General features: G+C 36.8%; 2 protein-coding genes across 2 annotated transcripts in view; one reads left to right on the forward strand and one right to left on the reverse strand.

Moving 5' to 3' along the window:
* LOC124161274 (E3 ubiquitin-protein ligase MARCHF8-like) overlaps positions 1-12,835 on the reverse strand; it is a 125,682-nt gene that overhangs the window by 88,628 nt on the left and 24,219 nt on the right. The window lies entirely within an intron of this gene.
* LOC124161432 overlaps positions 4,962-12,835 on the forward strand; it is a 42,961-nt gene continuing 35,087 nt past the window's right edge. Inside the window, exons 1-2 of the mRNA XM_046537750.1 lie at positions 4,962-5,218; positions 9,503-9,581. Coding sequence (XP_046393706.1) covers positions 9,533-9,581 — 49 coding nt within the window. The 5' untranslated portion in view covers positions 4,962-5,218; positions 9,503-9,532. The remainder of the gene's footprint in view (positions 5,219-9,502; positions 9,582-12,835) is intronic.

The raw sequence follows: 12,835 nt of genomic DNA on the forward strand, positions 1-12,835 counted from the left end.
AGGTAAACAGCGACGTAATTCCCCTCACTTATTTTAAGAAATGAACGACTTCCATATTAATACCTCTTCGGCAGAGAAAAAACAAAAGTGCCGCTGGTTTTCTTATCCGTCTTGGTATCATGAGAATATTTCTCATTCGAAGTTGTCAGGATAGCTGGCGATGACAAAGTAATATCGGAACCGGATATTTAATTATATTGTGTGGAATATTACAAAACTATTTTTATTCAATCATAATTTTATTTCACCACGTTACCTGAGCGAGTATTACGTTTATAAGATAGGAAATTCAGTTCTTAAGCCAAGAATTCAGAACCTGTTCCAGGGATTAAATGGTATAATTCGTTTAAGTTATTCTGAAAATGACCAAGGGAGTAAAAGAGTGTGCAGAAAAATATTTATTTTATTTATGAGCGAGCGAAACAAGTGATCGACTAAATGTGTGACGCCCGTAGAATTATTTTCATCATGGGCTAAGTAACGGTTATATTCGAAAAATTGACTTAAATTATTATTTTCAACAATGTACTAACTTTTTAAACTACTATATTCCATTCTCCAGTTAGTAAAAATCTGTAATGTCTGACTGCAAGCTCTTTCATGTTGATGAGATATTCGCAGAGCTGCGTTTGAAAACATACTACTCACTTGTGTATGCTGTGTTGCCAAGGTTTTGTTTAATTTTGATGAGGGGATTGTTGAAGATAGATGGCAAGGTATTCTTTTGGAATATAATTCCGTTGTACAAATTAAAAGAAATAAATTTGCTGAACGACATGATCGACGTTACACGACCTGGTACTCTTCATAATCTCCCTATGCCCTTTTCTTTAACTCTCACGTGATCACGCAAACCAATCCCTAAATCACTGTTTCGGCATTCCGTTTCCTTCAGTGTGAGTTCACGCTCCAGTCATACCCTCCAGCATAGCCCTCTACCACCTCTAGAATTATTTTGAGCTGTCATCTCCCATTCTCCATTCTCCTCCATACCCCGATTGCGCATAGATGAGGCCAACTATCATCGCCCTACCTCAAAATCCACCATTCCGAACTGAAGACCTCAGTGGAACTCGAGCGAAGCAGATTTAACCCATTCAAAAGAAAGAGAAGGGGACCTGGAAAGTGAATTACTATCGCCGCAAAGAAGGTAGAGCGTTGAATTTTAAGCATTTGTATATGAAAAATTGTATGAAGCCACTATAACGAAAATCTCCCCGCGGTAATTCACGCTACCAAAATGGCGATTTTCGTTTTTTTTGTGTTATTTAATGTAAGAGGAGCATTGAAACATTTCCATGCATGAAAAGTTTGGAAATTTTTTTTCATGGCATATGTAACTTCGATATTCATGTGCTTTTCTACACCTCGGAAATTGAAATCTAGCTTTCGGCCATCTAAAAAAATCAAGGAATGGGTAAAATATAATTTCAAATAGCTCTATGTAATGCGAAAACGTTTTTCTCTCTATTAAAAATACAGTGAAATGTACCAATCAAATATTTTGCTCGTGAAGAGATGAAGAAGACGACCGTTTCTCCGTTCCCGTAGTTTTTCACGTGCTCTCCTTCACTCTTTCGACCGTAGAAGCTAAACATTAACAACGCTTTATGATTTAATGCCGTAGTAAAGTAAACAATGAATAAAACAATACATAACAAGATCCTGTATAGCTTCGGCAGAAATTCATACAAAGTCTTAAAAGTTCAGCATTCCAACTATTTTGCGGCGAAAGTATTGCTCAATTTAATGATGTACTAAAGTATTAAAATATGAAATAATTCGCTTATAAAAGTTGCTATTGCCATATATTTAGTGATGTAGTAAATTTATTAATTGAAATGACTATCTGCACTTTACAATGATTTTGTTGAAGAGATCAAACGAAGAAAAGAATATAACCGTAAATTATTCCAAATGAGAGGCATTATTAGGAGTAATTCCAACAAAAAAATCAATCAATTTTCAGTTCAAGATCGTATTCCTTCGTATCCCTAATGAAGGAACTCATGGATTCTTGTCCTTAAACAGCACTCCAGTCTTTGCATTTTCCTAAACACAAGTATTCAAAGAAGGTCACAGCGCTTCATTCCTTTTCTACTGTTTTCGACATTGCCATGTTCACGAAAATATTCCATAGACTTCGCGTTACCGACGTCTTGCTTGCATTACCCCAGAATTATACGTCTCCAACTCTACCTAACAACGAGCTTTCAAGTGCCTAAATGATTTCTTACCATGCTGGCCGTCAAAATTTCTTAACACCAAAAACTTCCTATTGCACAGTCCGAAGTTTTCCGTCCAGGGTACGTTATCGACAAACATTTTTTTTCGGAGTCTGAAGCGGAATCTAAAGCAAGTCTGGATAAGCTTGAGTGGCCGTTAAGTGTAGCGAATGTGGGTGGCTTGAGAACTGCTTGCCGTAAGAATGGGGCAAAACAGACTTTAAGACAAGTAGGTCACGAGGAACTATGGATTGGAATTCTCACTAATGGACGAGTAAAAAAAAGAAATGGACTTGGCCCTTGCAGTAACTCTTAGTGAAGTAAAGTTTACTATGACGATAGAAAAGCGAGCAATCAGTCGGTGAAAAAAGTGAGGATAAGTTACCTCGAGAATTGATATTTATTAATATTTATAAATTAATATATATTTTAAATAGATTTCAATTAACTTTAGCACGAGAAGTTAACCATAAATTAATAAAATCATAAGCACACATTAAAAATGTAATGCTTCCCTAATAGGGTCATTATAGAGAAAAAAGGCAAAAACCAAGTGTACACTAACTGAAAAGGAACATAACCAATTTTCTACACCTATAAGCGGTGTTGAGCCGTCATGCAGTCACAATCTTTTAACAATGCGGTGAACCAAAAAAATTGGGCAACGGTTCTTTTTCAGAAATTTTACACTAATTTTTGCCATAGAGAACCAATTTTAAGCACAAAGTTGAAACCCCTAAACTTGATTATGAAAATATAAAATGTAAAAATCTAACGAGTGGGAATTGAATGTGCAGTTTAAGCAATTTAAATAATTGGATATCATGCAATTTTTTGACTGGCTGGCGAATACGAAAATGCGAGAGAGTATTGCTAGAGGCGGGTAAAAGTTTTATAGCCCAGGGAATTAAACCCCAGCCTCCCCATTGAGAGCCGGGTACCCTAAACACTAGGTATATTACGTCAACGAATACTTTTCAATAAAGTAATATGTTGACGCATTTAAATCTAGAAAAAAGGAATGAAAATCCATCTAACAAGTCTTTAGAGTAAATCGAAAAATATTTCAGGAACGTACTCCATAGACGTGAGACCCGACCGGATTCAATCAATTACGGATGACTCAAGAACTTCGTAAGCGAATCGGTAGACAGATTGTAATTTTTATAAGGGTAAGCCGACGCGAACTCTACTCTGATTATACTCAGGAGCGCTTTCTAGCACAAAATCATTTAAATGAAATCGCTCTCATTCCTATACTTAAAGAACCGTTTCTAAGTATTAAACTCAGTGCGGATACAACAGCAAATGGATAATAATAGTATGGTAATTTATACGCAAGAATCAGGCTATGACGATGACAAATTTTCTGATTATGATGTTGCATTTTGAATGAAAATCTGTCGTTATTTGCTCTTTTACAAAAAAGCTTTTAAATATACAGCAATTCCTCCACATATTGCCAGGTACTACTTTTTTACTTTCTTAATTGCTCTATCCGATAGTATTTTTTTGTTAGCCTATACATCAAGAGGACTGGCTTCATGATGAAAATAACTGGGGAGAAAAAAGCAACCTGGTAGAGCAAGCAACAAAGGGTAATAATTCTACCATGAACAAGAGCAATTATTATTTGATGAGACTAATGCAAATCGAAGGATTACAATAATTTTTATAAAACCATGTTCCTTCGAAATAATTATATAAAAATCAGGAAATGGCCAGTGGATATCTAAATATTATTAAAAATACAAAAAAATATGTTAAATATAAAAAATATGCTTTATGCATTTCCCAAGAATTAAAAATATTAAATATTACTTTGATCACAATCTAGAGACCATCTTCATGGTATAACGTCACGTTGATTGTCTCTAAAAAGACGACCGATGTGGCGGGACACCTGGAAGATGGACTCTGGCACCAGACGCCGCGACGACCTTTTGTTTGAGTCATGGTGTGGTCACAATGCACTCGTGCACTAATAAAATTACGAAAATATTGTTTTCATAATTTATAAAATTAATTTATTTGGTAATTCTTCAGCTACCAAGACCATACTCTAAAGAGCCAATGTATCCTGAGATTAATTTTTACACATATGCGTTGCAATTAAATTTTCAAATAGAATAAACCAGTGGCGTAGCGATGGGGGGATCCCGGGATTCAGACCCCCTCCCCCCCCGGAATATAAAGGCACACTTACTTTGAATCAAAAAAGAAAAACAAATATTTATAAATGATGAATTTACTAAAGATTTCTTTGAAAAGTGAATTTTTTTCGATTATGAAAAGTGTTAAAATTTGTTTGAAACCCACCACTAAGCACCCTGGTTTTCAAAGACTTTATCCCCTGGTTTTGGTCCCCCCCCCCCCCCCCGAACAAAACTGCTGGCTACACTACTGGATATAACTAACCTGCACTCTATTCTATAAAGGTAAATGCTATCGAAGGTTAAGCACTCGTGATTAGGGGATTGACAATTATGTATCTGTTTTGCCTAAATTATCTTGTAAATTGACAACTTGCACATAAATCTAGTGATGTATAGTGCGAGTACTGAAAACTTTCAATCCAAAATAATTATATTTTCGTTGGATATTATTCAGTTCTAATGCAAATAAATCTAATAGAAATAACTGAAAAAGAGTAGGATATTTATTACATCGACCTTTTGAGCTAAAATAAATCGGTAGCCTAAATAAATTACATTATAGAAAGAATAAGGGCTGTGAGAGAGACAAAACGTCTGGCATTTCCAACTCTTGACATCTGGTTCGGAAGACCATCCCCCCGCTGTCACGGGGTTTCCCGACGAAGAGATTCCCGGAACGAAAGGCAACTTTCTCTAATTGTCCGAGAAGCGATGGAGTCTGCGGAGGCTTTTAGTGGGCGCCCGGACGTCCTGGTCGAAACACACGCAAAGGAACTGCGGTCGCAGGCAACGACCGGCTAACGAGGAACGCATCCCTTAGCAGACGCTGACGTCAAGGTAAGAACAAATATTTAACGCACTTTACGGAGTACATTCATTCACTCATTATCACGCTGTAGTTTCACTCGGGTCGTGAATAAAACATTATACCGAAGGCCGCGGGTTCGAGTCCCGCCTGGATAGGTTGCTCATAGGGATGCTTGTGATCGTCTACTGTTACTTATTGTTGACATCTCCGATTTAAAGGACTCATTGTGCTATTTTTGGAGGTAATTGAGATAAATTAATAAATACATCTACCAACTAACATTGGCGCAGCGAGCAGGGGGAGGTTTTGGGGGATAAATGCAGATACCCCCCCAGAGCGCAGGGAAATGTTTGCGTTTAATCCATTTTACTTGATTGGATTGATATTACTAACAGAGTAGTGTGAGGATTAATAAAATATCCCTCAGAAATCCGTAAAACTCACCATTTTGAACCATGTATCTTGAAATTCCGCAATTTATTGATCTCGCACCTACCGCTTATCCTGGAGGGTATTCCATACCCCGACACACCCCGGTATTAGTTGCACCTAAACCCCCAAGCCTTAATTCCTAGCTGCGCCCCTGCCTACTAACAAGCAAGCAGTCTGAATAGACGCGTGGCGGGGAATGCTTGGACGCCAGTCGTTTTGAAAAAAATAAGGATATACTATAATGAAGTTCCGCCTAATATTTATTTAATCACTTCATTTTTCGCGAGAAAAACGTAGATCCTATGCCTATCCGTCCGTCAAATAATCTCCCTTAATTTATCGTTTCTGTGCGACTTGAAAATATATAGTGAGAATCTATTATTATGATTCTCTTGTTGCAACAGCTAGTCACTTTGAATAGTTTTAATCGATACCCCTCACAAATACCTTTATATATAATAAATCTTAAGGAGTTACTGTAAATGATCCCAGCTACTTTCTTTCGATACTCTTCCCATCACAAAGAGTAGGCATCCAACTTTCTGAAGCCACGACGACCTGCCGCGTGAAGGAGGCAGGAAGAGACTTGTTTTTACCGTGCTCCAAGAATGGTGCCAGCTAAGAGACAAAGGTATAGTTAATTGTAACGGTGTCACCGAGGAAATACTAAGCGGAGAGTTTTTGTAAAACCTTACCGTAATTTTCTTGCGCTACGCCAGCTTTTTCTTCTATTTTTTCAATCGTAGTTAAATTATACCTAACGGGTCACATTAAGGAAGCAATATAGCGAAAGAATAGTAAAGGAATACATCAACTGACCGCAGGAAGGTTAAGCGTGAAAAGATGTTTGCGAGTTCAATAAGTGTAATTAAACTTTCCTGGCTGCGGGTGCCTTATTTAGATAAAAATATTATTCGCAAAACTAGCGGTTCTTCAATAGCCGTTACCCCTAGCACAATACCAACAGTTAATTTGTTAATTGATTATTTGCACATTGGTTAAGTTAGAAGGCCGTGAGAAAACTATTTCGCCGGTTAAATATTACTCTATCTCTCGTGTGCATTAATATGTAATTCTCTAACGTTATTACTAATACTTATAATAACTTTTGATAGTCTAGAAAAATTAGGGATAAGATACAAAAAAAGCATGGCGTAATGTTCAGCTATTGATGTTTTTTTCCGAGGGGGTTCTTTTTGCATTTCACCTCATCGGGTCTCACAGCAAACTAAACGTTATTTCTGCTAAAGCCTTAATTTCCCAACAGTATCATAATTACAATAAAAAATCTTACGAGTTGGGAATGCCAAATGAGCGATGCAAGAGAACTAGAGTGAGGAGGGAAAGCAAGATTTTCTGAATGGAGGTCAAGGCCAACGAAATCCCAGAAACTTTTCGGCTAGGTACTTTCTCGAAGATTAACACCTCCACTTCCGTCGTTGGACTGGGAAATTTCTAGCTCGCACGCTAAGTGGTAGATTATTTTGTCAAAGCCAAGTCAAGACGTATCTCGACCACATCACGGACTGTATTGAAAACGAGAGATCCCCAAAACTTTGCTTAAAGAGCACCACACTGTCAGACCTGTCGTATTTTGTCTTTTTTCGTGGCATATTACTCGTTTGGTACTCTTGCATTATTTTTAACGCATAGTGTAACGCTAGACGCTTGTTTTGTTACAAATCCTCTTTATTTCCTTAAAGATACATTTATTTTTGCCTAACTAATTCGAGCAACTTTCCTTTTATCCTCTCTCCCCAAGAATTCCCCTCTCATCTAATTCATCATAACTCCCTAACAACATCAAAATCATTAACTACATATCAAACGCCATCTTACTAAAGTATAACTTCGTCAATATTGGCCTGTATGTCAAATATCTATCACAAGTTTATGCCTGAGAGAATACTGAGGCAAAATAATCAATTTAGATGCATCAAAATTTTCGTCAAGGGTCTACTTTATATACCCTAAATCAGTGGTGTCATGGTACCGGAACGCCGCTCCGGTATTGGTTAACAAAAGATGTATAGTCAATTAACACTTCATTCGTTACCAAGACTAAACAATTTTAATAAAATGTAAACAATAGCTTGTAATAAGAAACAAACAGAATAATATTTCACTTATAAAAAAATCTAAGGAAAGTGTGTACCGGCCCTGCTAATTTTGCCGTGACGTCACAGCCCTAAACATGACAACATCATTGTCTAAGTTTAAAACATGAAATGTCACGAAAATATACCGGTCGAGTAGGTGTGGCACGACGTCTTAAATCCACCTTGGTTATGACAACTGCGTCTGTATTCGGCCTCAAATCCAATACCTGCGGCTTCGTAAGAAAATCTTCGTAAAAAATGTGAAATCAGTATAGAGAATATTTCAAACATAGCACTACGCCTTGTTTTATTCTGGAACTTCCCAACGAACCTACTATTACGACAACATATTTATTTACATTACGTACAAATATGAAATATTTCAATGTTTTTGGACATTTTTAGACATTTTCATTATTTGTGGTCAAAAAATCAAAATTATACATGAAGATAAATAGCTAATTCTAGCAGTGTAATGTACTTTATACCCGCCAGAACGTTAGGAATGACGATTCGTAAACTGATTCACCTTCGCTCAAGCCTCCAAGCAAACATTTTCCTTATTTCGCTGCAAATTTTTTCAATACAAATTTAAATCCTTGTGATTTTGAAAGGACGATTTCAAACGAGACAACAGCCCAGTCAATACGTTAGTTAAAGTTTTCATTTTCACTCAAGTCTACGCGCAAAACATTTCATTTCGCCGCAAAATTCCGCAATAGTTATTCTAAGCTAAATATTTGAATCCTAACAGGTAAATAAAGGATGTGTAACGAAGTAAGAACTTGGTGCGTAGGCATGGCGATGGGAAGAATAACCTTGGGGTTGTTGCGACTGTAATATTCCTCACGTTCGTCATCCCTCGCCGCTCTGACTAGTTGCACTCAACTGGAGGAAAGGCGCGCATGTCCCCTTGAAAAGACCCAAGCGCGGTCCTTGACGTCGGACAACGAACTCACTTGAACTTGAGACAGTGCCGAGTGCAGCCCAGAACAAACCGATTCTCCGATAGCGTCGTGCGGCACTTTCGCAAGCGACTTCGCGGAGCGATCCGCATTTATAATCGCATCCACGAGAAATAAACAGCAATAAGTAGTAATGAGTCTACATATTTCTCGAGGCGCAGCTAAAATTACAAGAGAGACAGATATGAGAAAGCATAAATAATTCACCAGAAGTCAATGTTTTTGCCGAGTAGGGACTAATAATGTAGAGAAAAAATTTCGTCCCAGGTCTGATTTAAAACTAGTTTTTTTCACCAATTTTATCACTAACTTAAAAATTTTAACAATTCAATTCCGTAATCATAGCAGCTATTACATGATATTGATTTAAAATCTATTGATAAAGAAAAAGTAATTTTACACACTGAACACAATATTTATTGAAAAAATTATATATTGAATGTAGTGGAAGAATCACACATTGCGATAATTTAGCCAAAATCGTTGCTAACTCTCATCAAAGTATTATAAAATAATGTTAGACGTCAATATAGATCGGATAATCATTCTTTATTTCTCCTGAGTGACACCACTAATGTCTTTTAAAGAACATCCCATAATTGGAGGTATGGAACGTTATAATTAGAATATGAAGCATTCCTTTTACGAGATGATTAAAATTATTTCAAATCCTCCCCAGCAACATAGGTTATTGGATTTGGAAGAGACCGATGTACCATTTTCCAAAGTAGCTGGGATTTTAATTTTTTTCCCCCATTTACCAATAAGATATTTTGAATCCCCGAACTCCTTTAAGTTATTCTGTGCTGTTTTCCAGGTGCCGGTGGAGCTTTCCCTCGTCACAAACATGTGGACGCTGTCCGTGACCGCGTTCGCTTTCATTTCTCTCGCCAAAGGTAGGTTACCAAGGCAGTGACACTTTTCCCCGATGTAATTACTAGCATGTAAATAAAGCTATACTAAATTATAAAACTGTAAATTAATTTAGAAGATAATGATCTCGTAAAGACTTTAACACATTCATACCGCATTGAATGGCATTCATTTAAAGAATATTAGAGTGGAAGACTTTCTGACAGTGGAGTGTGGCATAGTTGTAAACTGAATGTTGAATGGCTTTGAAATCTCAACCATATGAACGATTGTAATTTTTTAATAGTTTTATTATAAGCATTTTCTCTATGAATTGACACGGGAATGATAAAACCGGTTGAGATTTACCAAAGTGTGCAGAATAGACAAAGTAATCGACTTATTTGATTGACCGCTCGCGTAAAATCGGAGATAAAAATACAATAGTTTTTAATGTAAGAGATTATAGCATTAATTTTAAGGGCATACAAACTTCACGTGAAACATCACCTACATACCATTCTACCATCCTATCCTTTTGAAACAATACAATCCTCTTAAAAAGAAACATTTCGACATAGAGGGTGGAATGCCAGCTTCTTTGCAGGAGCTGTCTAAATCGAAAGGGACCCATACTGGGCCTTCACATCTATGATTATGAACACGTAATTATGGTAATTTAAATTGAGTATTTCTATTATAATTTTAATAGTTTCTTGTTGTTTATTGACGAATTATTACCGCATTGAGTGGCATTTAATGAAAATAAATTAGTATGAGTTACTTGCTGGAAGTGAAGTCAGACATCATTTTAAGCCGCTGTGATTGATTTTGAAAACCCTCTTAAAATTGCATTTTTTTCAACTGAAAATTATATCAGAATGCATTTGCCCACAATTGATAACACCTTAAGTTGCCGGTCTGATTTTGACCTCAAAGGCAACCAAACCTATCACAACTTAAAACTTGTGTGCTTATCCATATGCAAAATTGATTTGGATATTAGGTTTCCACTTTGTTAACTAATAAGTTGATTTACCTTTAAACAGATAGTTTATTAAAAGCTAATGCCATAATTCTTTTACGTTTGTAACTTACAGGATTCATGAATAATATTTAAATAGTATTCACTAATAAATTTGATCAATAAAATAATTATTTCACCATCAGACCAGTGCGCAAGGAATTATTTTACAAATACAGTTAATAAATCATCGAAATATATTATTTAAAGAAGAGTGAAGGGATCATAATAATGGTATCCAAAAAGGTCGACTGGGTGATGAAGGCAAATAACGTCACTTGCAGGTATTGTAGTGCAAATGAGGCACCAGATAATTCCGGCAAATACGTACGTTCATTAATTGATGGATTTACTTTTTTACCCAATAAAGTGCAATTAATATCTATCTCCAATAATATTTATCCTCATGATAAGAAAATATTTTGCTCGTACACTATGAGCAAAATGCGGTAAATACGATGTAAAAAAAACAATAATCAGTTACAAGTCGATAGCTAAAAATTTGATTAAATCTTGTCCCCAAAAAATATTCTCTTCCATTTTCGTATTTCCTTGTATTCCTTCACATATTCTTAAAAAAATTGGCACCCATACGTATTTATCGGTAATGCTGGCTTGATCAATAAAGGTCGATCACACCAGATATCTGTCAATACCAGCAGAGCATGGAATTCGCATATCATTATAGGGGTCGGTTCAGTTTCCACGTGAGGGGTTCCGGAAAGTTCCTTGTGGCAGAAAATCACACAAAACCATTATTACGAAAGGATTTATGCTTCATAAAATGTGATTAATTCTATTCAAAGAGAGATTTAAAGAGTATGTTTAGTTCGTCGGTCACTCATGTTCCACGGGTTTCTGCGCAACTTATGCATATTTATTGCTTGAACAATCTTGCTGACTACTTTTACATTCAAAACAATGACGACGGCAGAAATTATCCATCGACACTTGGAGGACGACTCCTACAAGAAACTGGAAACCGGGGAAAGAAAATCCTTCACGCAAGTGCGTGAGTCAATACGTACTGAGAGACGATGAACTCGGAAGAACAATTCCATTAAGTGTTTAGCCAAGGCAAATAATTGGAAACTATGACAATTTCTATTTTTTTAATTGAAATGAAACCCAAATGAAATGAAACCCAAAACCGCAACGAGCTTTAACCACGTAAACATGAGAACATAGATTGTAACATTGGAGGGAGACCACCCGGCTGGAAGCCCGAATAGCATTTTTTGAATAGATTGTAACAGTTTATTTTAAAGTATTTACAAAATAAATCGATCAACTTATTTAAAGGCCTTTCTAGAAAAGAATAGTGCCAAATAAACCATAGACAGTACTTATCGTGAGCCGCGGTGCCCTATAACCAATGGTGGCATCCATAGAATAAAACTACGCAAAACCTAGTCAGGGATGAAAAATAATTTTATTTTAGTAAAAATTGGCTCCACACTCGGCATCAAGACAATCTCAATTCAATTTTAATAATGTTGAGCGGCAATCAGAAATTACTTAGTTCTTAAAAGAGCGAAAGATGGCGTCCAGTAAGCGTAGATTTATTTGATAAACGCCCTAGGTACGCAAAGATAATTTTTCGTTAAGTATTCAGTTTAATTTTTCGCTAGTTATTTCTTCAAACGAGCCTTAATAACTACAGTGAGTATTTCTTGAACTTACGCTAGGGTTAAAAAATCCATCGTCGCAAAACCAGAGCAGAAGCCCGAGAAACGTACAGTGCTCTCATGCGCCGCGAAAGTCTCTTCATATATAAGCCATAATACTGATTATTTAAAGATGAGGGTCTAACTACACTGGGCACTTGAGTGCCCAGGCATACTGCGTACCGAGAAAACATCACTGGCGCGATGTTTTTCCGAGCGCTGGACAGAGGATCACTAATACAGTCGCAAATGCCGTCCTGTCAAACCGAGATACGTACTAAACTCACTCACTTCGTGAGTGATCATGTAACCCAAAGGTTGGTTTGATTAGGTGAGCGTAGAGCTCACCCCGGACTAGCCCACAGACGTGTGAACTTTGCACATTCTGAGGAAGGGGACCAGTTCCTTTCCTGATCCACCTCACACTTCGAGGATTTTGATTTGGGGTGTCCGAAGGCTTCACGCTTGATTTGAACCCTGGTCCTCTCGATCAGTATCCAGGTGCTTCATCAATAGGCTAACACGTCCTCCTACTTATGTTATGCATGGGGGATAATGCGTATTTTGCATGGGGATTTTGATTTCTCACATTACTCTCATAAAAATT

This window comes from Ischnura elegans, chromosome 6 (assembly GCF_921293095.1).
Source record: "Ischnura elegans chromosome 6, ioIscEleg1.1, whole genome shotgun sequence".
Taxonomy (NCBI): Eukaryota; Metazoa; Arthropoda; class Insecta; order Odonata; family Coenagrionidae; genus Ischnura; species Ischnura elegans.